This window comes from Rhamphochromis longiceps, linkage group LG13 (assembly GCF_057381845.1).
Source record: "Rhamphochromis longiceps isolate RC_006_pf linkage group LG13, R_longiceps_female_GT1.1, whole genome shotgun sequence".
Taxonomy (NCBI): domain Eukaryota; kingdom Metazoa; phylum Chordata; class Actinopteri; order Cichliformes; family Cichlidae; genus Rhamphochromis; species Rhamphochromis longiceps.
The window spans coordinates 1,193,116-1,218,208 of record NC_140569.1 but is presented as its reverse complement, the minus strand read 5'-3'; the positions used below and the strand labels follow the sequence as shown (position 1 = coordinate 1,218,208).

Sequence of the window (25,093 nt, the reverse complement as noted above, 5' to 3'; positions counted from 1 at the left end):
TCTTTGTTTGTCAAGTTCAAGTCATGTCTGTGTCTCCTTATGTTTCCTGTTTTAGTTTGAAAGAGCTTTGTGTTTTGTGTTTATTGTATGTAGTTTCACTTTCCCTGTCATTAGGTTCATGTGTATCAGCTGTTCCCCCTCATGTGTTTCCACTTCCCTTGATCATTCCTTATCTGTATTTAGTCTCTGTGTTTCATTCAGTCTGTGTCGCGTCGTCTGTGTTCCCACCCTCCATGTTTTCGCGGCCAGTCTTTGCAGTCATCGTCATGGTTCTCTGAGTCTCCATAGTTTATCACAATATTAGTTTCCCAGTTTAGTTATAGTTTAGTTTAGTCACGTATTTCTGCTTTGTTTGAACTCCATGTCATCAGCCATAATAAAGGCTCGCTTTCAGTTTAAGTTCACTCCCGTCTACTCACTTGTGTTCGCACCTGGGTCCACCACACACACCACTGCACGGTCTGACTCCACAGACCGTGACAGCCCATCCAGTTGTCGCCTGCTGCGCCTCTGGCTGCCACGCTGCCGCCGTCTGGCTCCGCCTCACCTGGTCCAGCATCATCCTCGCCATGTTCCAAGCTGCTGGCTGGCTGCCTTCCGCGCCATCTCTGTCGTCGCCGCTGCTGCCTTCTGCGCAGCCGGCCTCTGGACCAGCTCTGTCACCTGCACCACTACCACTTTTCACGTGGTCGGCCCCCTGACTTAATCTATGAGCTGTTGTGCTGCCACCCACCTGGCTGGCCCTCTGAACTGCCCTGTTATGAACTTTTGTGCCGGCGATCTCCGGGTCAAATGCCTGAACTGAACTTCTTTAGACCCCTGTGTTACTGTCCTCCGGGTCAGTCTACTGAACTGTTTAAAACTGCGACCCAAGCTCCTGTGTTTTTTGTGGACTTTTCGTTTTGAACCCTTGGTGCTCCTGTTTTGTTTTGTGCCGAGTACTAAACTGTAAGGCACAGGAAATAGAATAGAGCTGCTCTCTCTGATTCTCATGTCTTTGTATTTGATCTGTTAAACAGTCTGAGAGGTCACAAAGAGGGATGATCTGATATCCTTGTGTCGGTGTTGTTCCCACATCATCATAATAAGTGCTGTTCTAGGTTCAACATTGTAAGTGACCAATCACATTGTTGCGACGTCATACTTTTGCAAGCCAAGCAATTCATTCATTTATGACATTCCAATGTTGCAAGGACAACCTGTATAATGCTTAACGTTTATTAAAGAACAGTATCCTGAAATGCAAAGAATTCAAATTGCTGGATCGGCGGACAGAGGCGGTTTCTCGCAAGTTAAGTAGATTTTTTCTTAAGGCGTTTTTTTTCTGAAGTCGCAAAAGTATGACGTCACAGCAATGTTGTAAGCGCCAGACGTCTGCTTCATATTTTTATTTACGATTGAGCTCATGTTTGTTTTATAATTCATAGATTCATTACATAAGTCATCTTTTCAGGATTAATAAATGTGAAAATATGTGTTTACATAAAGTAATTTTAAGTCACTGTTTTGGGATTGGAACCTAAAAGGGGGTACCTCTCACTTTAAGTATGTAAGTGCAACAGTAGCATGAAACCCTGTGTGAGAGGGAAGGGGAGGAGCATGGACAGAGAGGTTAGGAGTCTCACGGTTTTCTGACCGTGTGCACAGGTAGTTCTGGATAACTGCTATTTTTTTGGAACTTTCATGCTTATTTAGGAAGGAGTTCACTGTTACAGCTTCAGTTTGTAATAAATAAACAGTCTTCAAATCATAATGCAACTGGAAGCATTTCTTTTGGAAACCAGGAACACGCGTCAGCCATAGACTCCCTTTTTGAACTTGGTTTATAGGAAATTACCGTACAAATGTGATTAGTCACTTGCAATGTTGAACCTGGAACAACATTTATTATGATGATGTGGGAACAACACCGACACGGGGATATCAGATCGTGCCACAAAGAGACCCAGGGTAACGTCTAAGCAGCTAAAGGCTGGATCATACGAGGTGGTGTTAATGAGACCTCCATCAGGATAACCCTGAACAACAGTGTGCTGTCATGGCAGCATTGCAATGATAAAGTACTGCACTCTGAAAATACTGCATACAGCTAAATCTGAAATATTTCGTATCTTAATCTTAACAGAAAAGTATCTCCGCTTTTACTTTTCTCTGTGATCATCAGAACTTCTGCACAATCTTTTAAATTTGGATATTTGTATCAACATTCAGTAAATGATTTTAGTGATAAAGAAATGTGTTCACAGAGGGAGGAAGAGGAGTGGTGTTTGTGAGGAGGAGCAGCTGCCCTGTTGTACTTTATGTCAGGACGTCCTGAAGGATCCAGTCTCTACCAGCTGTGGACACTGGTTCTGCAAACAGTGCATCTCCTCATACTGGGACCAGTCTGCTTCATCAGGAGACTCGTCCTGTCCCCAGTGTGGAGAAAGATCCAGAACCAGAGCTGGACTGCAGACAGCCAGTCAGAGCAGCTGTGTACAAAGTAAGACTGAACATCTGTCTGCTGATGGACTCATTTCTGAAAACTGGACTTCTTGTTGTTGTTCAGACATTGAAGAGTTTTCTTTCTGTTTTTCTTTCTTTCAGCAGATGTTGGTCTGCAGGAGGTTTTAGATGAACATAAGATCAGTCTGAGGAGGAGATGTGAACGTGTGACTGAAGGAAGTGATGAAACAGGAAGTAGAACCCTCCTGAATAGGATCTACACTGAGCTCTACATCACAGAGGGACAGAGTGAAGAGGTTCATACCCAACATGAGGTGAGGCAGCTGGAGACAGCTTCCAAGATGGACGCCCTCCATGACGCTCCAATCAGGTGCCAGGACATCTTTAAAGCCTTACCTGACCAACAGAGACCCATCAGAGTGGTTCTGACCAACGGCGTGGCTGGTGTTGGAAAAACCTTCTCAGTGCAGAAGTTCACTCTGGACTGGGCAGAGGGCTTGGAGAACCAACATGTCAGTGTGGTGGTTCTGCTTTCATTCAGGGAGCTGAACCTGATCAGAGATGAGCAGTACAGTCTTCTGGAGCTGCTCCATGTTTTCCATCCAACATTACAGAAGGTCACAGCAGAGAAGCTGGCTGTCTCTCAGCTTCTGTTCATCTTTGACGGCCTGGATGAAAGCAGACTTTCATTGGATTTCACCAACAGGAAGCTGCTGTCTGATGTCACACAGAAGTCATCAGTCAGCCAGCTGCTGACAAACCTCATCCAGGGGAATCTGCTTCCCTCGGCTCTCGTCTGGATAACTTCCCGACCTGCAGCAGCCAATCAGATCCCTCCTACATGTGTTGACAGGTTAACAGAAGTACGAGGCTTCACTGACGCCCAGAAGGAGGAGTACTTCAGGAGGAGATTCAGTGATGAAGAGCTGTCCAGCAGAATCATCTCCCACATGAAGACATCCAGGAGCCTCCACATCATGTGTAGAATCCCAGTCTTCTGCTGGATCACTGCTACAGTTCTGGAGCACATGTTGACTACAGAGCAGAGAGGAGAGCTGCCCAAGACCCTGACTGACATGTACTCACACTTCCTGCTGGTTCAGACAAAGAGGAAGAAGAACAAGTACCATGAGGGACATGAGACGAGTCCACAGGAGCTCACGGAGGTTGACAGGGAAGTTCTTCTGAAGCTGGGGAGGCTGGCGTTTGAACATCTGGAGAAAGGAAACATCATGTTCTACCAAGAAGACCTGGAGCAGTGTGGTCTGGATGTGACAGAGGCCTCGGTGTACTCAGGAGTTTGTACAGAGATCTTCAAAAGAGAGTGTGTGATCTTCCAGAAACCAGTCTACTGCTTTGTTCATCTGAGCATTCAGGAGTTTCTGGCTGCAGTCTACATGTTCCACTGTTTCACCAACAGGAAGACAGAGGTGCTGGAGGACTTCCTGGGAGATTTTTGTATATACTCTGATTCTGACTCTGATTTTGAGTATGATAATAATTCTAGTTTACTGATAGATCAGATTCCCCCCATTAAACCTTCTCTGGCTGAATCCTCTGTGGATGAGTTTCTAAAGAGAGCCATGTATAAATCCCTCCAGAATAACAATGGCCACCTGGACCTGTTTGTTCGCTTCCTTCATGGCCTCTCTCTGGAGTCCAACCAGAGACTCTTAGGAGGTCTGCTGGGTCAGACAGAGATCAGTCCAGAAACAATCCAGAGAGTCATCAACAACCTGAAGAAGATCAATAGTTATAAGATCTCTCCTGACAGAAGCATCAACATCTTTCACTGTCTGATGGAGATGAACGACCTCTCAGTACATCAGGAGATCCAAGAGTTCCTGAAGTTAGAGAACAGATCAGAACAGGAACTCTCTGAGATCCAGTGCTCAGCTCTGGCCTTCATGCTGCAGATGTCAGAGGAGGTTCTGGATGAGTTGGACCTGCAGCAGTACAAAACATCAGAGCGGGGACGACAGAGACTGATTCCAGCTGTGAGGAACTGCAGAAAGGCTCAGTGAGTCCAGATTTGATCATTAACTTCATTAATTAGTGTAGATTAGTAGTTCAGTTCTTCAGATATACACAGTACTAAAGGACTCTCATTCAATTCAATTCAGTTTTATTTATATGGCACCAAATCACAACATCAGTCGCCTCAAGGCGCTTTATATTGTACAGTAGATACAGAGGAAAAACCCAAATATCATATGACCCCCTATGAGCAAGCACTTTGGCAACAGTGGGAAAGAAAAACTCCCTTTGAACAGGAAGAAACCTCCGGCAGAACCAGGCTCAGGGAGGGGCGGGGCCATCTGCTGCGACCAGTTGGGGTGAGAGAAGGAAGACAGGATAAAGACGTGCTGTGGAAGAGAGACAGAGATTAATAACAGATATGATTCAATGCAGAGAGGTCTGTTAATACATAGTGAGTGAGAAAGGTGACTGGAAGGAAAAACTCAATGCATCATGGGAATCCCCAGCAGCCTACGTCTATTGCAGCATAACTAAGGGAGGATTCAGGGTCACCTGGTCCAGCCCTAACTATATGCTTTAGCAAAAAGGAAAGTTTGAAGCCTAATCTTGAAAGTAGAGATAGTATCTGTCTCCTGAATCCAAACTGGAAGCTGGTTCCACAGAAGAGGGGCCTGAAAACTGAAGGCTCTGCCTCCCATTCTACTTTTAAATACTCTAGGAACAACAAGTAGGCCTGCAGTGTGAGAGCGAAGTGCTCTAATAGGGTGATATGGTACTACAAGGTCATTAAGATAAGATGGGGCCTGATTATTTAAGACCTTGTATGTGAGGAGCAGGATTTTGAATTCAATTCTGGATTTAACAGGAAGCCAATACAGGAGAAATCTGCTCTCTTTCTAGTCCCTGTCAGGACTCTTGCTGCAGCATTTTGGATTAGCTGAAGGCTTTTCAGGGAGTTTTTAGGACTTCCTGATAATAATGAATTACAGTCGTCCAGCCTGGAAGTAATAAATGCATGAACTAGTTTTTCAGCATCACTCTGAGACAGGATATTTCTAACTTTAGAGATGTTGCACAAATGGAAGAACGCAGTCTTACATATTTGTTTAATATGTGCGTTGAAGGACATGTCCTGGTCAAAAATGACTCCAAGGTTCCTCACAGTGTTACTGGAGGCCAAGGTAATGCCATCCAGAGTACGAATCTGGTTAGATACCATATTTCTAAGCATTTCAGGGCCGAGTACAATAACCTCAGTTTGATCTGAATTAAGAAGCAGAAAGTTAGCGGCCATCCAGGTCTTTATGTCTTTAAGACATTCCTGCAGTTTAACTAATTGGTGTGTGTTATCTGGCTTCATGGACAGATAGAGCTGGGTGTCATCTGCATAGCAGTGAAAATGTATGCTATGTCTTCTAATGATGCTGCCTAAGGCAGGGGTCCCCAATCCCAGTCCACAAGGGCCAGTGTCCCTGCAGGTTTTAGATGATGATTAGTTCATTACCAGGCCTCTGGAGAACTTCAAGACATGTTGAGAAGTTAATTTATCCATTTAAATCAGCTGTGATGGATCAAGGACACATCTAAAACCTGCAGGGACACCGGACCTCATGGACTGGGATTGGGGACCCCTGGCCTAAGGGAAGCATGTATAATGTAAACAGAATTGGTCCTAGCACTGAACCCTGTGGAACTCCATAATTAACCTCAGTGTGTGAAGAGGACTCTCCATTTACATGTGCAAACTGGAGTCTATTAGATAGATATGATACAAACCACTGCAGTGCAGTACCTGTAATACCTACAGCATGTTCTAATCGCTCTAATAGGATATTATGGTCGACAGTATCGAACGCTGCACTGAGGTCTAGCAGGACAAGCACAGAGATGAGTCCACTGTCAGAGGCCATAAGAAGATCATTTGTAACCTTCACTAAAGCTGTTTCTGTGCTGTGATGAGCTCTGAAACCTGACTGAAACTCTTCAAATAAACCATTCCTCTGCAGATGATCTGTTAGCTGTTTGACAACTACTCTTTCAAGGATGTTTGATATGAAAGGAAGGTTGGAGATTGGCCTATAATTAGCTAAGACTGCTGGGTCTAGAGATGCTTTTTGAGTAAAGGTTTAACTACAGCCAGCTTGAAGGCCTGTGGTACTAAGCCGATTATTAGAGATTGAAGCATTAATTAATGGCAGGACTTCTTTGAGCAGTTTTGTAGGAATGGGGTCTAAAAGATATGTTGATGGTTTGAAGTAATTATTGAAGTTAACTCAGAAAGATCAATTGGAGAAAAAGAGTCTAAATCACCAGGCCTCGAGGGCCGGTGTCCTGCAGGTTTTAGATGTGTCCTTCATCCAACACAGCTGATTTAAATGGCTAAATGACCTCCTCAACATGTCTTGAAGTTCTCCAGAAGCCTGGTAATGAACTAATCATTTCATTCAGGTGTCTTGACCCAGGGTGATATCTAAAACCTGCAGGACACCGGCCAATGGTTGTAAGTCCCTTGCTTAAGAAACCTGGTGTAGTCCCTGCTTAAAATTAGCAGGGACTACACCAGATATTAAACTGCTGTTTATAACAGTAAGAACAGCCTGGCCTATGCTAGGAAACATCTCCTTAAACAATCGTGGTGGGACAGGATCATTTGGAGAACCAGAGGGCCTCAGGTGGCTAACCACATCCTCTAAATAAGAAAGAGTCAAACTGTTTAAAAACAGCAGAGCAAGGGATCAAGACAGAGGGGTCAGACTCAGGGGAAGAAATGAGAGCCCACTTAGTTGCAACCTTCTCAATGAAAAAACATAAAATCATTAGACAGTTCATGAGAGACCTCCAAACAGCCACTTTGTGGAGCATTTAAGACTAAGTCAATAGATTTAAATAACACACGTGGATTGTGACTGTTGGAGCAAATGGTCTTAGAGAAATATGTTCTTTTAGCCTCTTTGACTCTATCCTGATAGAGGCGCCAGCAGTCCTTTAGGATTTGAAGAGACACCTGCAGTTTGTCCCTCTTCCATCTGCGTTCAGCTCTACGACACTCCCTCCTCACAGCCCATGTGGTGCTATTAAACCAAAGCTCGGTTTCAGCCTTGGGTTGCCTGGTTTTTAATGGTGCCAGTCCAAGATAGTTTGGCAGGAAGATCCAAACCTTTGTGTCCACAGGAAGTAGATCAGTGGGGACAAACAGCTGGCTAAAGGCAGAGGAGAACTGGGTGGCAGTGAAAGAGTTAATGATCCAACAGTGACAAACGGAAGCACTGGTTTGAAGTGCAGTGTGCAAAAACACAAGCTCAAATAATACAGCCATTTGGTTGGAAAAGGCAGTGACAGAGATTTTAATCTTATCTACCCACACAGGCAAAGACATTCCACAAATCTTACATGTCTATTTCTATTTTCTATTCTATTTTCTGCCTAGCCGTCAACTAGAGATTTATATCCCTGATAAGCAGAAGGAGTCTCGCTATCTGGTTAGCATCTCCTATGAACTTACAATGGCCACACTGTGTGTGATAGAGCATAAGGCCCATTTGTGGTGCACATGCATGCAACTGGTGAAAATGTGATTCTACAATTACTAAATTGATATGGGTAAAATACGAGATCAATACAACAAAAAAAATCTTCCACCACACCGTGTTCATGTGTGGGACCAGGTACTGACTGATTAATGGAGTCAGTGAGGCTTAAAAAATCCTTCACCAGAGGTTTGTCAGGACAGCAGACATGGATATTAAAATCTCCCACAATACAAATGTGATCATAGTTGGGCATCATCCCAGCTAGAAATTCTGAAAAGTCACTTATGAAGTTCTTATTGTAATTTAGGGGATGATAAATGATAGCAAAGAGAACAGAGCGCGATTGACTTTAGAACACGTCAGCTCAAAGCTGGAAGATGAAGGCTGTTTATATTTAAAATCCTTTTTAAAAACAACCACCATACCTCCTCCTCTCCCTGATGTCCAGTACAGTGGTCCCTCGTTTATTGCGGGAGTTATGTTCTAAAAATAACCCGTGATAGGTGAAATCCGCAAAGTAGCCAACTTTATTTTTTTCTTTAATTTTCTATTTTTTTTCTTTTACAATTATAGAAGTTTTAAGGCTGTAAAACCCCTCAATACAGACTTTATACACTTTTTCTCAGACAGGCATGAACATTTTCACACTTTTCTCTCTTGTTTAAACACTCTAAGTTCAAACCTTGGTAGAAAAATAAGTCCAGTATTATAGAATGAAACCAAAAACCTTTGACGGTGCAAAACGTTTCGTGGACACTGTTGTGTTTGTTGGGAAGAAAACTTACAAACATACAGTACAGCACACTGCTACTAAGATTTATGTAAACTTGACAAGCTGAACACATTCTGTACTGTACAGGACACAAGATTGATTGAAGACAATATGCTGTTAAAAAAAAAACATGCAAAATTGCACACCAAAAAATCAGCGAAACAGCGAGGCCACAAAAGGTGAACCACGTCATAGCGAGGGACCACTGTATTTGTTAAAATAGGAACAACTCATTGTTAAAAGTTCAGATAAAAAACTAGACTCACCAGTGTTTAGCCAAGTCTTGGGGACATACATGAAGTCCATGTTCCAGGAGGTGAATAACTCCCTCAGAATAAGAGATTTGTTTACCAGCAATCTGGCATTTACCAGGCCAACCATAACAGGAGCTGAGGCAGAGCTATGAACCTCAGCAGCATAGTGAGCCCGACACAGCAGCCTCATATTGCAGAGGTTTGATCTGGTGCACATTGAGCTGAAGAGGACAGGGGTCATGAGTGGAGCATCATCCAAGCCGACCACAGGGATTGGGCAGGAATCCAAAGGGTCCAGGAATTGCCGATGCATAAAAACTTCATGATATAATCAATGAATTCCTTGGACGGGAGTGGGACGATGCAACAAGGCGAGCTTGAGTATAACCAGCCAACCACTGCCCCTACCCTGACTCCTTCGCTGGGGAGGTAGCATGACAACACGGCATAGGTAAGTTGGTATTTGTGACAACAGCGGGCACCAGGATTTCTTTCCTCTGTTAGCAAACGGAACTGTATTTTGACAAGTACTTCGGAGATTCAGAAGCAATTTGCGGTTGTACATCAGTAATGCTGGTTCCTGAGTCACACATGACAGGAGCAATATAAAAACAAACAAAACTGACGGCAATAGATGAGCATCCACATACATTGGGCGCCATCTTCAAACCTGCTTTTATAATAACACATTTAATTTTTTCTATAATTACAGAATGACTCAGTGTGAACTCTCAGAAACTCACTGTGAAGTTGTGGCCTCTGCTCTGAAGTTCAACCCCTGCCATCTAACAGAGCTGGACATGAGTGAAAACAACCTGCATAATTCAGCAGTGAAGCTTCTATGTGCTGGATTGGAGAGTCAAAACTGTCAACTGGAGACTCTGCGGTGAGTTCACTGACTGAAGTGTGTTGTTTTTCTATGTTTAAGAAATTTGATTGATGTTTGAAACTTCTGTTCAAAAATGTTCAGGATGTGTCTGAAGACAAATGCGAAGAAATTTGAGTGGTTTCAGAAATGTTGTGTCTCTCCAAAGGACTGAACAACAGTTTTTCCTTTTGGCTCCAAATAGAAGTGACAGACTTGAGCAGGCTTCATTTAAAGGCTGACAGAAGTGGAGTGGTGACGGGGAGATGTTTGACAGGACAGTTTTTCAGCCTCAACAGGTCAATGTTGTGCTCTATCAGTCAGTGAAGATGAAGTCAGTACAGATGAGGCTGTAGAGTGTGACTGTATGTCTGGACTTTTCTTTATTTCTATTGGCTGTCAGTGAGATTTCAGAGCAATCAGAGACTGTGGATCTGTGTATGAAGTATAATTCATGTACAGTTGTTGGAGTTGTAGAATGAGAAATGGCCGTTTTTGTCACGGTCCTGGGTCTGTAACCCAGTGTGTTGAGTTGTTTATTATTTGCTGTATACAGTGGCTTGCAAAAGTATTTGGCCCCCTTGAACTATTATTATTGTGCAATCTACTGTACAATATAAAGCGCCTTGAGGCAACTTTTGTTGTGATTTGGCGCTATATAAATAAAATTGAATTAAATTGAATTGAAATTTTCCACATTTTGTCACATTACAGCCACAAACATGAATCAATTTTATTGGAATTCTATGTGAAAGACCAACACAAAGTGGTGTACACGTGAGAAGTGGAACAAAAATCATACATGATCCCAAACATTTTTTACAAATAAATAACTGCAAAGTGGGGTGTGCATAATTATTCAGCCCCCCTGAGTCAATACTTTGTAGAACCAGCTTTTGCTGCAATTACAGCTGCCAGTCTTTTAGGGTCTGTCTCTACCAGCTTTGCACATCTACAGACTGAAATCTTTGCCCATTCTTCTTTGCAAAACAGCTCCAGCTCAGTCAGATTAGATGGACAGCGTTTGTGAACAGCAGTTTTCAGATCTTGCCACAGATTCTCGATTGGATTTAGATCTGGACTTTGACTGGGCCATTCTAATGCATGGATATGTTTTGTTTTAAACCAAAATGTAAATAGTTGGTTTTTGTATTATATGATTTATTTATTACATTTTATGTGGAGTGAATAAATAAAAGTATATTTACGGTGGCTCCAAGAGACAAAGCACGTACAAACACGTACAAACCCTGAAGCATGTACAAACTCCAAAACACGTAAAAACTCCAAAACATGTAAAAACTCCATAGCACGTGGTCTAAGGAGTTTGGAAAGAAAAGCGTCTGGACTTCTTTAAGTTACTTGAAGACGATTCACCTCTCATCCGAGAAGCTTCTTCAGTTCTAAGGTCAAATGGTGGAGAGTCCCAGATTTAAACCCACCTTCCGTCACTTAGCTCTCACCCGTCTGTCACTTACTTCTCATCCATTCGTCACTTACCTCTCATCAGTCCGTCACTTACCTCTCCCCTTTGCCTGTGTCTGACGCCTGTTGCATTATGGGTAGCAGGGATTCCAGGCCAGCCAATCAGAGTAGAATTTGACAATAAAGCCAAAGATGGCCTCCAGTGAAGGTGGGACATGATAGCTGACATCACTGCAGACTGGAGCCTGAACCAGGATCTGCCAGTTCCATGTAATCACATCATTTTAATGTCATTATTTTACTGATCAGATTTAGAAACATCACTGCCTATTTTATTGTTCACACTAAATCCATCCATGATGGCTCCATGTGGCCACGGCTGGATGTTCAGCTTACAGAGCCCTGGTCACAAATGTGTGATGGATTTGAATGCTCGGCTTCTTTTCCTTCTTCAATAATTCCTTCTTCAATAATTAGACATACAGGGCACACAGTGTGTGTACAGAACAGGTGAAATCATTATGAAGGCCTCACTGGAATATGGAAAGGAAGCATCACAGTACAGCTTAACTGAAGCTTTAAAGTCTCTGATATGAAATCAGAAATGAAGCAGCCAGAGCTTTTTCATGAGTGACAATCCACTGTGAATGTGACCCATATAGCAAGCCGTGTCAAGCCGGCACTGCTGGCTGACTTCTGGCATAAGACGTATGTCATCCAAATATGGGCCAGGCCTGGCATAGATGGTACTGTCTATGTGATAGCATGCCATATGTGGTTTGGTTTATGTGGCCCAGGCTCATAGAAAACAGGTCTGGCCCGGATCTGGCATCAAGCTGGCACTTCTGACTGACTGGTGTCATGGCAGGGTGTATGTCAACCAGATGTGGGCCAGGTCTGGCAATGATGGCACTATTTACGTTCCTATTTTCCTATTTTTGTCATCGTTGTATTTTACTCAGTTGTATATAGTATTTGTATTTGTATTCTATTTTTATCTTATTGTATATTTATTTTATTTTATTTTATTCTACTGTATATAGTATTTTATTTTATTCTATTCTGTACAGTTGTGTACTGTATTTATTCTTATTGTATTCTAATTTTTGCCTCATAACTTTTGCACTGTCCACTTCCTGCTGTGACAAAACAAATTTCCCACGTGTGGGACTAATAAAGGTTATCTTATCTTATCTTATCTTATCTTATCTTATCTTAGTTAGAAGACCCAAATGCCATGTTGCAATACTATACTGCTATAGTAGACAATGTTTCAAATGCAGTTTGACAGATTTGTGAGTGTACACTTTATCCAAAACCTAGTGACGGTTTACTCATCTTTCCCAGTGGGAGGCTGTAGCTCAGGAGGTAGAGCAGGTCACCTACTGATCGGAAGGTTAGTGGTTCAATCCCTGACTCCTCCAGTCTGCATGTCAAGAGTGTGACTGTGTATTGTTAGGAAGCACTCTGTTTAGAGAAAATGTGTGACTGGGTGAATGTGGCATGTTGTATAGAGCACTTTGAGTAATCCGGGAGACCACCAGAAAAGTGCTATATAAGAGTCAATCCATTCACTGTCTGAACAGAGGTTTGTCATGTTACTTTTGCACTATTATGTTCCGGCACATGTTGTTATTACATGGTTTGATTAAGGTACACATTAGGCTGACATCGGGGCCAGAGCTGAAACGGTTCTGGGCCAGCACAGGGACAGAAGTGTGTCTACAACTGGCACTTAGCTGTACACAACTTATACATGCCCACATACCACAAAAAATGACGGCCCTTTAGTGGCCCAGATCAGGTTTGCCAGAGGTAATCCATACATGAGCCAGCACAGGGGCCAGTATGTGGGCCACATCACTTCTGCTGATTTCATTCATTTGGAAGTCCTGTAGCTGAGTTTGGGAGAGACTAACAGCCTCGGCAGCAGAGCGGAGAAAGGCTGTAACATCACCAATTTACTCTACCTGTGACATCATTTTATCAGAAAACATATGCTCATGTTTTTAGTATGCTTGGCTTGAAGAGCTAAAATGTAAGAAAATCAAATGGTGCTCTTTATTATTTTGTTGGTTTTGTTTCCCGTCTCTTCAATGGACCCCAGCTGTGGTCACAGTGTGTGTTGGATAATCTGGCCCAGGATGAGGCCAAACTGAAATGGGATTAAATGCCTGTTGGATATTTGAGCTTAGTGTAGTTACATCAAATCACAACAAAAGTTGCCTTGAGGCGACTTTTGTTGTGATTTGGCGCTATATAAATAAAATTGAATTGAATTGAATTGAATTTCTGCCCAATTTAAAAACATTATCCATAAATATTGAGTAATAACTTGACTCTCACACAGCGTGAGTAAAATGCCTTTAAACATCTGGGTTATCCTGCAGATCAAAGTATTTGTAAAAACACGTTTGTGAATCATGTTTGGTTTATGAGGAAAATGATTCAACAACTTCCTTTTAATATACAACATTTTATCATATTTATTTATAACCCTCTTTTGTCTGACCATTTGAGTCACATTAGAATTTTCAATAAAGGATCCACAGAGTTTGGTAAAAATTATGACAGTAGGTGTTTGTGTGAAAGTGCGGGAAGCAAATTTGTGTCTGATTTTCTTTCAGTGTTGCACTTTGTAGACGCTCCCTGAGCACTGGTCTCACAGCCAGCTCCACATAGAGACCTGTGTTGTTAGTCCAGGTCAGAAGATGACTTGTCGGAAGGAAAATGAGCTTGTAGTTTGTTTACTAGCTACTAGAAAAAAGGTGTTGGACTTCAAATATGTCCATTTCTTTCTCACTTCACCTTTAAAAGTGAAGCCATGTGGTTCCTTGAATGGAAAACACAGCTTTTTCAAGTCTTTTTCATGGTTTTATGATAAATGTACAACTTTAATGTGAAAAATTCAGAGTTTTTTTTCCCCTCTTGCTGTGTTTGTTTGAAGCTGCTTCCTGTTGGCTTCAGCTGTTTGGAGTTTCCATTTTCTAAACTTCTACATTCTGAACCTTCTTCAGCTCTGAACAGATTATGAATCGCTGAATGATTTCAAGCTCACACTTTGTCTAATAAACGTACATCTTTCATTCTTTCTACAGATTGAAGCTCTGTGGTTTGTCAGAGATCAGCTGTTATTATCTGGCAGTAGCGCTGAAGTCCAACCCCTCCCATCTGAGAGAGCTGGACCTGAGCCTGGACAACCTGCAGGATTCAGGAGTGAAGCAGCTGTGTGGTTTTCTGGAGAGTCCAGGATGTGGACTTGAAACTCTGAGGTCAGTCAGCATGTTTTAGTTGTGCTGAGATGAATATGATGTGAAAGTTGTGCTGACACTAAACTGCAGACATCAGGCTGATATTATACTGATCCACACTGAGGATTTTCATGGTAAAGCCTGTTTTCTTCTTCTCTGGTTTAGTTAATTGACTGTAGGAGAACAATGTTCACATTTCCAATAGTCATATTCAAAGTATGGCCCATGGCCCACACGGTGCCGAGCAGCCTGCTGACCTTTCCAAATTCAGAGAGAGGGGACTCTGATTAACTATGTACCGTTCTTCCTCAAATTTCTAAGTATCAGACACAGTTGTGAATAATCCACAGCTGACTCTCTTTAGCTGGTCAAAGGTCACGGCACATAGCAATCTGTGAAACAAACAGTTTGGAGCAGGAGTTATTGCAAATTTACAAACTGACACTGCTGCACGGCATGCTGGGTAATGCTAACTGGTCAGGTATGTGTCTGCTGTTTGGAAGCTTTTGTGTGGGCGGGGCTCAGGCAGCTCCGCTTACAACGTGACAGTGAAGCAGCTGGAGAATAATAAATAAAGATTTCAACAGCAGGCAGGATTTCATAAGCTGATGTACAAACATCTAGAATGATGGTGGCAGGTACAGAAACAGGTCCACAAAGACTGAAGCGTGTCTCCATTCCTTTGCATATTCCATATTTTATACTGAGAGTTTCCAGAAGAGCAAACAATAAACATGCCTCCAAACTTGTGACGAGTCAGACTGATATCATTTCTACAGAGAACAGTGTGAGGTCACTTCAATCAGGACAAACACTGCAGCAGGAATGACTACACCCACTCAGTCTGATATCCCCCGTGAATTATCAAAGTTGAGAGAGGAGATGAATGAGAAGCTCAGTGTTATCAACACTGACTTGAAAGAAATGGCTCAAAGGATTAGAGATGGCACGATACCACTTTTTTATGTCCGATACCGATATCATAAATTTGGATAACTGCCGATACCGATATGAATCCGATATAGTGTTTTTTAATCAACAAAACTGTTTTTTTTTTAATATCTTGCTGCATTTTGTATAAGTTCATACTCAAGTTTAAAACAACAACTACACTAAAGCTATTCTGTTATACCTGTATGCAAAAAAAAATATTTCATAGTTCAGCAATACTGATCAATCTAATAAACTTAGACCTACACCATCCTCCCTATTGTGGTATTTTAAAGAGTACTTAGCATAAATATTAAGCAACCTAACTAATAGGGTTCCAACTCCCAGCAACAACAAAAATAAATAAATAAAAAATAGGGAACCACCCCTCACGCTCCACCTCATGATGCTTAATCGACGTAATCAACCTTAATTTGATGCAGTGTGAAAAAAAATGCACAGAAATCAATTATTTTTCAAGAAATATTAAATAGATTCAACATCTTTCTTCAACAAAATTGCAGACTGCACAGATGGTACCTTCCCAAAGGAAAAAGTACTATAGCTTACTAGGGTATATATATTAGACTTAATAGTTACTATATACAGTAATTGACTTCTATTCATTTTACATCAAATTAAAACTTTGGGTGTCAGATAATTATTTATTAAAAGCTAGACATTTTAAATGAGAATAAGAAAGAAAAGTATGTCTTTGTGCCCCCTTTTCCCTGTTCATGCCCTATCGGCCCCCCTGGCTAAACTTTGCTAGATCCGCCCCTGCACAGTTACCAGCGTCAGCTACGTAGAAAACGATCCTCGAGTAGAAAGTAATATTAAATAAATTCTAACAACAGCTGATCAAGCTTAAACGTGCTGCTGTTGTTCAGCCGCTGGTTTCCTCTTTCTGGTGCAAAGTGGGCCAAAAGCAAACAAGAGAGACGGAGTCGCGACAGAAAAGCCGATCAGCTGATCATTAAGCAGTTTCATGATTGAAGTAGCAGCAGGAGAGGCAGTCGCTCCATATATCGTTTGTTAAGCTTAATGCAGGAATGCTTTACAAACATTCAGAGATGAACTTACACACTTGCTTTACTTCTCTCGGGGATAACTTTGTCGGAGATGAAATGCCGGGTTGCTAGCGAAGCTCCAAATGCTATCCAGACCACCGACAGGTCCCGCATGCCACAGCCGCTCTATCACGTGATGCATACTGCTCCGACGTGCTAACGTTCTGAGGTGAGTTACGGCGTGTTGCAAGTTTTGTGAGGTGCTTTCGTGATATTTAATGGATCGGATTACATTTTTTATTTTTCTCCGATATCCGATCCAGTAATTTAGGTCAGTATCGGACCGATACCGATACGTAATATCGGATCGGTCCATCTCTACAAAGGATTGAGGAGACTGGACGGAGAGTATCTGAAATGGAAGGATTTGGTATGGATGTGAAAGACATGCTCTCTCATACACTTAAACTACAAGAGCACCTTCGGGCACAGCTAATAGACTTGGAGGCATGCTCATGAAGAAATAATGTACGTATTCATGGCATACCGGAGGGAGCGAAAGGAAATAATATAATGGAATTTATTGACAATTTTATTAAGACTGAGCTGGGACTTCCTGACACCCCGCTAGGGATACAAAGATGTCACCGCTTGTTAGGCCCTAAGCCTCCGCAGGAATTGAACCCAAGATCTGTTGTTATATGTTTCCTTGAGTTTAAGATTAAACTCATGGATAACAAAAGACAAAAATAAAAAGGCAGGAAAGGACCCAAACGCAGGACTCTCAAAGATGGGACTAAACGCAGCTTTTATTGTTGGAAAAACGCCTCATAAATATAAGTCACAAAAACAAAACAAAACATAGGAACTGAAACACAGGAACTGAGCCACTAAACCGGAGTACAAGACAAAACACACAGCACACAGAGGGTAGCAACATTAAGGATGTGACAGAGAGCAAAGGAAAACGCATATATCAACAGGGGAGTAATCAGGGAATGTGAAACAGGAGGGAGACACAGCTGGGAGAGATCAGGGCTAATGAGACAGGGGGGGGGGAGTAAAACTGAACACACTGACATCAGACATGAACCTTCAAAGTAAAACAGGAAACAAGAAACAATTTACAAAGACGCAGGCTTGACACTGAACTAAATGTAGAATAATAATAATAATCAAAACAGCATCACTAAAGAAAGACACCAAAATATAAGAAAGAGAAAATGCTGGGTCAAAATGACCCAGAAACGTGACACATTCAGTATAAAGGGAAATGCGTGTTTTCTGAGCAAGATTATACCAGTGACACCCTGGCGAAGAGAAAGGGATACGCCACTATTCGAAGAGCGTTAAAAGAAAAAGGCCTTCGTTTCCAGACACTCTATCCAGGTTCATTTTAAGTTCATTTTAACACCGGACTGGTAATCTATAATGAAGCACAGGAGGTGGCTGCCGATCTGAGGCGAAGAGGAGAAGAGGACTGATGGACGGTGGAAACCTGATCCCTGTAGTAGAACTGCTGAGGACAAGGATGAAACGACCACCATGGGAAACTGCAGAGGCGCCACGCTACAACAGAGAGATGAGAGTACAATGCATTCAGGAAAAATTACATTCCGACACAACGTGAGTACCATCTGAGGATTTCCTCTTTACAATCACCAATGTAACTTTATGGCCAATGTAAACTTTCCTCATCTTTGTAAGTAATCATGACCCTTTGGCTGAAAAACCCACGCTTGTACATTACTGCATGTGCGCCGATCTGGCTAAAGCAGGGGTGTCGAACTCCCGGCCTCGAGGGCCGGTGTCCTGCAGGTTTTAAATCTCACCCTGGGTGAACACACCTGGATCAAATGATTAGTTCATTAGCAGGCTTCTGGAGAACTTCAAGACTCATATGCTCGGACTCGAGCTCGTCACTGGCCAGTTTGCAAGACAGTCACTCAAAATGCAGGCCTGACATTCTGATTGAGATCCAGCAAACACTATTCAGATATATTATGATGTGGCTTATGGTCACATTCTTATGGGTATCAGTGCATCATGGAGTTGAAGGAAGTGAAATGGCATATAGGAGAGCAAAAGAAGCAACAAGGAGACCGATGGTAGATATGGATATTAGTGTGCGAACATGTTTTATTGCATTGTCAGAAGTATGATGTTGAAAGAAGACATCTGATCACAAAGCTGGACGATATGAAAGTGAACCTGGACTTGATTGATTTCTTTCGCATGAACTCTATAAGTGAAAGTTAAACAAGTTTTGGTTTTTAAGGCAGACCCATTTGTTTGGGAGGATTTGAATTTATTTTTTACTTTTTTGTCATTTCGGTCCACACGCCACACCAGTTGGTGGCGGTAATGCAACATTTTCCTGTTTCCTGTTTTCCTGAAGAAGACTTCAAGACTCCAGAGGCCTGTTGAGGAGGCCATTTAGCCTCTTAAATCAGCTGTTTAGACATTCATATTTCTCCTCATAACCCCCCCCCCGACCTTACATCACATGCGGAGTCAAGTCGGAGGCTGGTAGTATTATGGAAAAACACTGAAATGTACAATACAATGGGCAAGTTGAGGAGGGGAAGAGAGAGCTCTACTCATGCTGCGCTCCTATGGGAGGACAGCATGACAACAGAAAACAAAAAACTCCTCTGCACAAAGAGCACATAAATGTCCACATCACAACATCATGAAGCACGTTACAAGCCACAGCGGTGGGTAAGGGGTGAGAAGTAAGCTGATGCAGATACAGCCATCCTGCCCTGCAGCTATTCATCCAGCGCTCGGCCTCGGAGATAAGTGTACAAGAGCGTTTGGAACGAAGAGTCTAAACACAGATTGTTATGTTCAGCTCCAGCCTTGAGACCACAGCTGGCGCCGATATGGTAGCCGCATGAAATAATGGTGGTGTTCTTGCTTTAGTGCGAACCACTGATGTCCCAATGTCAATTTTAAAGTCTGCTTCTCGTCAAGAAGAGGGTGTCAATTGCATTCAGGGACTAGTTGATCAAACTGGTACCTATTAGTGAAGGGTTTTATTAACCATAAAGAGGTTACACTGTTAAATGTTTACAGACCGCTAGGAAGAGACAGGCAATTGATTAAAAGAGTTTTTGATTTAATATGTGCAGAAGTATCTGGGGTGATAATATGTGGGGGTGACTGGAACATTCACCTTAATCCACCATTAGACTCTTCAACAGGAACAAAAAAGATATTACCTGAAGCAAATCAAGTAAATAAATTGCTTAAAGAACTAGGCATGGTGGATGTATGGGGAGATCTTCATCCAAAGACGTTTTTCTTTTTTTTCTCACTCTCATTCGATGTTTTCTAGACTGGACTACTTTTTCATGCTCAACTCAGACAGACACAGGGTTATTGATTGTGATATAGGAGTAAGAGACATTTCAGATCATGCTGGAGTTTATTTGACATTACACTTGGACACTAGGCGTAAAGCGACCCTTTGGACAGTCTCGGTCGTTGTGTCCTTGGGCAAGACACTTCACCCGTTGCCTACTGGTGGTGGTCAGAGGGCCCGGTGGCGCCAGTGTCCGGCAGCCTCGCCTCTGTCAGTGCGCCCCAGGGTGGCTGTGGCTACAATGTAGCTGCCATCACCAGTGTGTGGATGTGTGTGTGAATGGGTGGATGACTGGATATGTAAAGCGCTTTGGGGTCCTTAGGGACTAGTAAAGCGCTATATAAATACAGGCCATTTACCATTTACCATTTAACTCCAGCCTTCTCAATGAAACTCAGTTCTGTAAATCTGTAGAAAATGAATTTAAAAACTATATGAATGATAATAACAATGGAGACATTTCACCCAGTGTGTTATGGCAGCGGTCCCCAACCCCCGGGCCTCGGACCGGCACCGGTCCGTGATTCATTTGGTACCGGGCCGCGAGAGTTGAGGCTCAGGTGTGAAATGTATTTTTTTCAGGGTTTTTATCGGTTTTCAGCGTTATTTTGTTATCGTTTTTATCATTTACTCTGTTTTCCTGGGTCTTTTCACGTGTGTTATGAATAAATCTTCTTTTTTTTCGGTACCGGTACTAGTTTTATTTTGTTGCATTTATCCGCGACACCTTAAAGGCCGGTCCGTGAAAATAATGTCGGGCATAAACCGGTCCGTGGTGCAAAAAAGGTTGGGGACCGCTGTGTTATGGGATGCTGCTAAGGCAGTTCTCAGAGGTAAATTTTTAATGTGGTCACCTATTAAGAAAAAGGGAAAAGAGAGACAAATTGAGGAGGCAGTCATGAAACTCAGATGGTTAGAAGACGAATACATGAAAAATAATAATGAAGATACTCGGACACAGCTATTACTTAGAAGGCAGGTCCTTAACGAATTGTATGAGAACCAAATGGAAAACAAAGATAGATTTATTAAGCAGACCTAATATGAAAATGGCCCCAAAGCTAAGAAATTTCTTGCCTGAAAGACACGTAAACAGCAAGGCGACAGGTATATACACAAAATAAAGAACCCACAGACCAATAAGATACAATATAACCTGGAAGACATACAAAAATCCTTTGTTGCGTATTACTCAAATTTATATAACCAGCCCCCAGCAACAGATTTAACAATTGTAGATAACTTCTTGGCCTCTCTAGATTTACCTTCTATTGGGACAGAACAAAATAAGGTATTTAAACAACAAATAACAGAGGAAGAAATTAATAAAACTATATCAAAGTTGAAGAGGAATAAAATGCCAGGCACAGATGGTTTCCCTTTAGGGAAAAAATTGTAAACATACTTTTACACCGTTACTGAAATCCTGTTTTAATTATATCTTTGGGGGGGGGGCAAAATAACAGTATTATGGAGACAAGCTCTCATCTCTGTAATACCAAAGTCTGGAAAAGACAAAACCAAATATAGCTCCTACAGACTCAGTATTAAATATAAACTATAGAATATTTGCAACAATATTGGCCAAGTGACTTGAACCTATACTCCCTGAACTTTTGATACTGGTCAGAGAGGATTTGTAAAGAATAGACAAACACATGATAACATAAGACGGGCACTTCATCAAATAAATGATATCAAAAACATAGAGATGGTAGTTCTTAGCCTTGACGCTGAAAAAGCCTTTGACTCCGTCAGATGGGAGTTTTATGTTGGGTTCTAAAACACCTTGGTTTTAATAACCAGATGATTAGTTGTTTGAGGTCCTTGTATAATTCTCCTTATAAAAGGATAAACGTTAATGGGGACCTCTCAGACTTAGTTCTTAAAAGAGGATATAGACAGGGCTGTCCTCTTAGCCCTGCTCTATTTGCACTGTTTATTGATCCATTGGCACAGGCCATTGAGAATGCAAGGAAGTTACAGGTGTTATCATCAATGGCAAAGAGTACAAGGTTTGTTTATATGCAGATGATGTCCTTGTGACTGTTACTAAACGCACTATTAGCCTACCAATATTACTATCTTTGCTCAATATGTTTGGCTCATATTCTGGGTACAAATTAAACCTTCACAAAACTCAATTTCTTATCTCTAAATATAAACCAAACAAATATATTTGTAAACTCCTAAAGGGTAGTTGGAATACGAACTTAATTAAATATTTAGGGGTTGAACTGCTCAAAATATGATAAATTAACTACTGAGAAAGCCTCAGCAGGACTATTTAGACTGAGACAGACCTACTATGACCAGGGGGAAAAGGCAGGAAAACTTTTGGCATGGCGCATAAAAACTCTACTGAACGAACAAACAATAAATGAAATTAGAACTGCAGACGAAAACACCACAGATCCTTACAGAATAAATGAACTCTTTGAACTCTACTACTCACAATATATACTTCAACAGGAGATGCGACTCAAGAATCACTAGAATCCTTCTTTGACTCAATAAGCACCCCTTCACTGTCTGAAGAAGCTCGATGTGAACTAGACTCTCAGTTATCTATGAGTGAACTGTCGATTGCAATTGATAAATTAAAAATGGGAAAAACTCCCAGCCCAGATGGAATCCCACTAGACCTTTTCAAAATATTTAAAGACAAATTAGTACGCCCTCTATACGACATGCTAGCGGAAAGTTATGATTTAAAAGAGCTTCCCCCCTCCTTGCGTAATGCACTCATAACGGTATTCCCTAAGCCTGGGAAACCGCCTACAAAATGTGAATCTTATAGACCAATCTCATTAATAAACTCTGACGCCAAGATAATAAGTAAAGTACTGGCAAACAGACTTGAACGGTACCTTCATCTTCTCGCTGATACTGACCAGAATGGTTTTATAAAAGGCCGGCAAGCGCAGCATGGTATTCGCAGAGTACTGAATGTACTTTACTCAAACTCAGAACATCCAGACATGGCTCTGCTCTCCTTGGATGCAGAAAAAGCTTTCGATAGGGTCGAACATAACTATCTCTATAAGGTACTGTCTCAATTTGGCTTTATTTCATGACCTGGGTCAAAATATTATATAATAAACCTATAGCCTCAGTTAGAACTAACAACATCATATCTGGACCATTCTATCTAGGTAGAGGTACGCGTCAAGGCTGTCCCCTTTCGCCTTTTCTTTTCGTCCTAGCAATAGAACCACTGGCTATTGCGATAAGGAACAATCAAAATATCTCTGGCATTAGAACAAATAATATTGAGTCCAAAATTGGATTATTCGCAGATGACATTATCTTAATGCTGTCCAAATTAGAGAGCTCAATTCCCCAGCTACTCAAAACAATTAACTTCTTTGGCAATATCTCCGGTTATAAAATTAATGAATCCAAGTCGGCCATCCTCTTCTTTAAACATTCTGAAAGAATTAAACCACCTATTCAAACAATGTTTCAAGTTGCCAGAGACAGTCTTACCTATCTAGGTATAAAAATCACTCCAAAAATTTATGATTTGGTAGATGCAAATTACTCTCCTACTATCAACTCTGTTGTTGACTTAATCAATAGATGGTCTATGCTACCAATCTCGTTGATTGGACGTGTAAATATTCTCAAAATGAACGTTCTTCCAAAATTTTTATATCTCTTCCAAGTTATTCCTCTCAACCCTCCAGATGACTTCTTCACAAAGGCAAAAACAATATTCATTAAATTCATTTGGAATAACAGACGAGCCAGACTGCACCTCTCGCTACTATATCTCCCATACGACAGGGGAGGTCTTTGTGTTCCAAACCTCAAATGGTACTACTGGGCTGCCCAGCTCTCTGCGGCCTCATGCTGGTTTTCAACAACAACCTTACCCTGGGTAAATTTAGAAAGGACAAGTACTACCCCCTTACCACTCAGCACTTACCTGTACTCTGCAAAGTATAAAGATCTGATGAAAGATACATCAAACCTCTTTGTTAAAAATACCATCCGTGTGTGGTTCGACGCACTCGAGTTTAAAAATGAAACCCCAGCACTATCCCAATTCTCACCTATCTGGGGCAATAGGGCCTTTAAACCCGGTTGGAAAGATTTGGGCTTTAAAATGTGGGCCGTCAGAGGCCTGTGCAAAGTTGCAGACCTATTTGACAAGGACACCCTACTATGTTTTAATGGCTTGACACAGAAATTTGGCATTCCAACCAAACATTTTTTCAAATTTCTTCAAATCAGAAGCTTCATTTCAAAAACTCAAAAATCCCTAACATTGCCCACTCTAAACTCATTAGAGGACATAGCAATAAACCATCAGCTGAAGAAGGGTTTAATATCCCGTTTCTACAGCAACCTCAGAGATGGCTCTCAAACGTTCTCAGAAAAAGAAAGACTTGCATGGTGTCAAGACTTAGAGTGTAGAATAACTACACAGCAAATTCAAAAGTGTTAAATGTTTTGGTGTTAATAGTCTCCTTGCAAAAGTAGAGTTAATTTTACTCTAAGCAGAGTCACATTCTTTTAATGTAACTCTGAGGTGTAAAATGATAGTAGTTAAAATCGAGTGTTAAAAATGAGTGTTTCTCTGTCAAATCTGGAGGTGTTACAATGGAAACATTAACTCTTGACCTCTTAACTCTGAACTCCTACAGGGGCTATGACACCAACAGAGTAAATTCACAGACTCCGCCCCCAGCACGGCTCCAATCGAAGCTGAAGCGAAGCCGTTTCAGAACATTTTGCTCTACATATTTGAGTTGTTTGCCATGCTTGGTAAGTCATTTTTTCAAAGATTGTTTCAATTGTTATTAACTTTTACTTCTGTGGCTCTTTGGAGTTGAGACAAAGCTGTGTGAAAGGCATTAGCCACGTTGCTCGCTGATAGCATAATATTCTGTTTTAGCTAGCTGAAAGGTATTGTTTGCGGGCAAATACCACAGCCTTGAAAAAAGCTTGCATGTGAATTTTCAGTCAAATCTTTGGTCAAATACACCTAAAACAATGTGTAGAATGTGAAATGTTGGTATAATGGTGCTACTTGAAGCCTGAAAACGATCGCCCATAAAAAAAACACGAGCAAACAGCAGTAGCAGACGTCCTGACTGGATTCTACGTTAGCATAGATCCCTCCAGAGTTTTGTGCACACGGTTTAGGTAAAAATGAAAAAGGTTGCGGTTTTACATTTAGTTCAGTATTACCTGTTGCCTGTGTCCTTGTCTTTTGGGAAAATACTTTACGCAAGTAATGGCTCAAAGAGGATTCC

General features: G+C 41.6%; 1 protein-coding gene across 3 annotated transcripts in view; it reads left to right on the top strand.

Annotated features, from left to right (window-relative positions):
• The first annotated feature begins 2,198 nt into the window (after positions 1–2,198).
• Positions 2,199–25,093, top strand: part of LOC146654959 (protein NLRC3-like) — a 45,280-nt gene continuing 22,385 nt past the window's right edge. The window contains exons 1-4 of one of the 3 annotated variants that reach the window (XM_085427390.1): positions 2,199–2,482; positions 2,587–3,897; positions 3,985–4,465; positions 9,694–9,867. In XM_085427390.1, coding sequence (XP_085283516.1) covers positions 2,215–2,482; positions 2,587–3,897; positions 3,985–4,465; positions 9,694–9,867 — 2,234 coding nt within the window. In that variant the 5' untranslated portion in view covers positions 2,199–2,214. Of the gene's footprint in view, positions 2,483–2,586; positions 3,898–3,984; positions 4,466–9,693; positions 9,868–14,369; positions 14,544–25,093 lie in introns of those variants that run through there. The other 2 variants (XM_085427391.1, XM_085427389.1) reach the window with 2 other exon arrangements.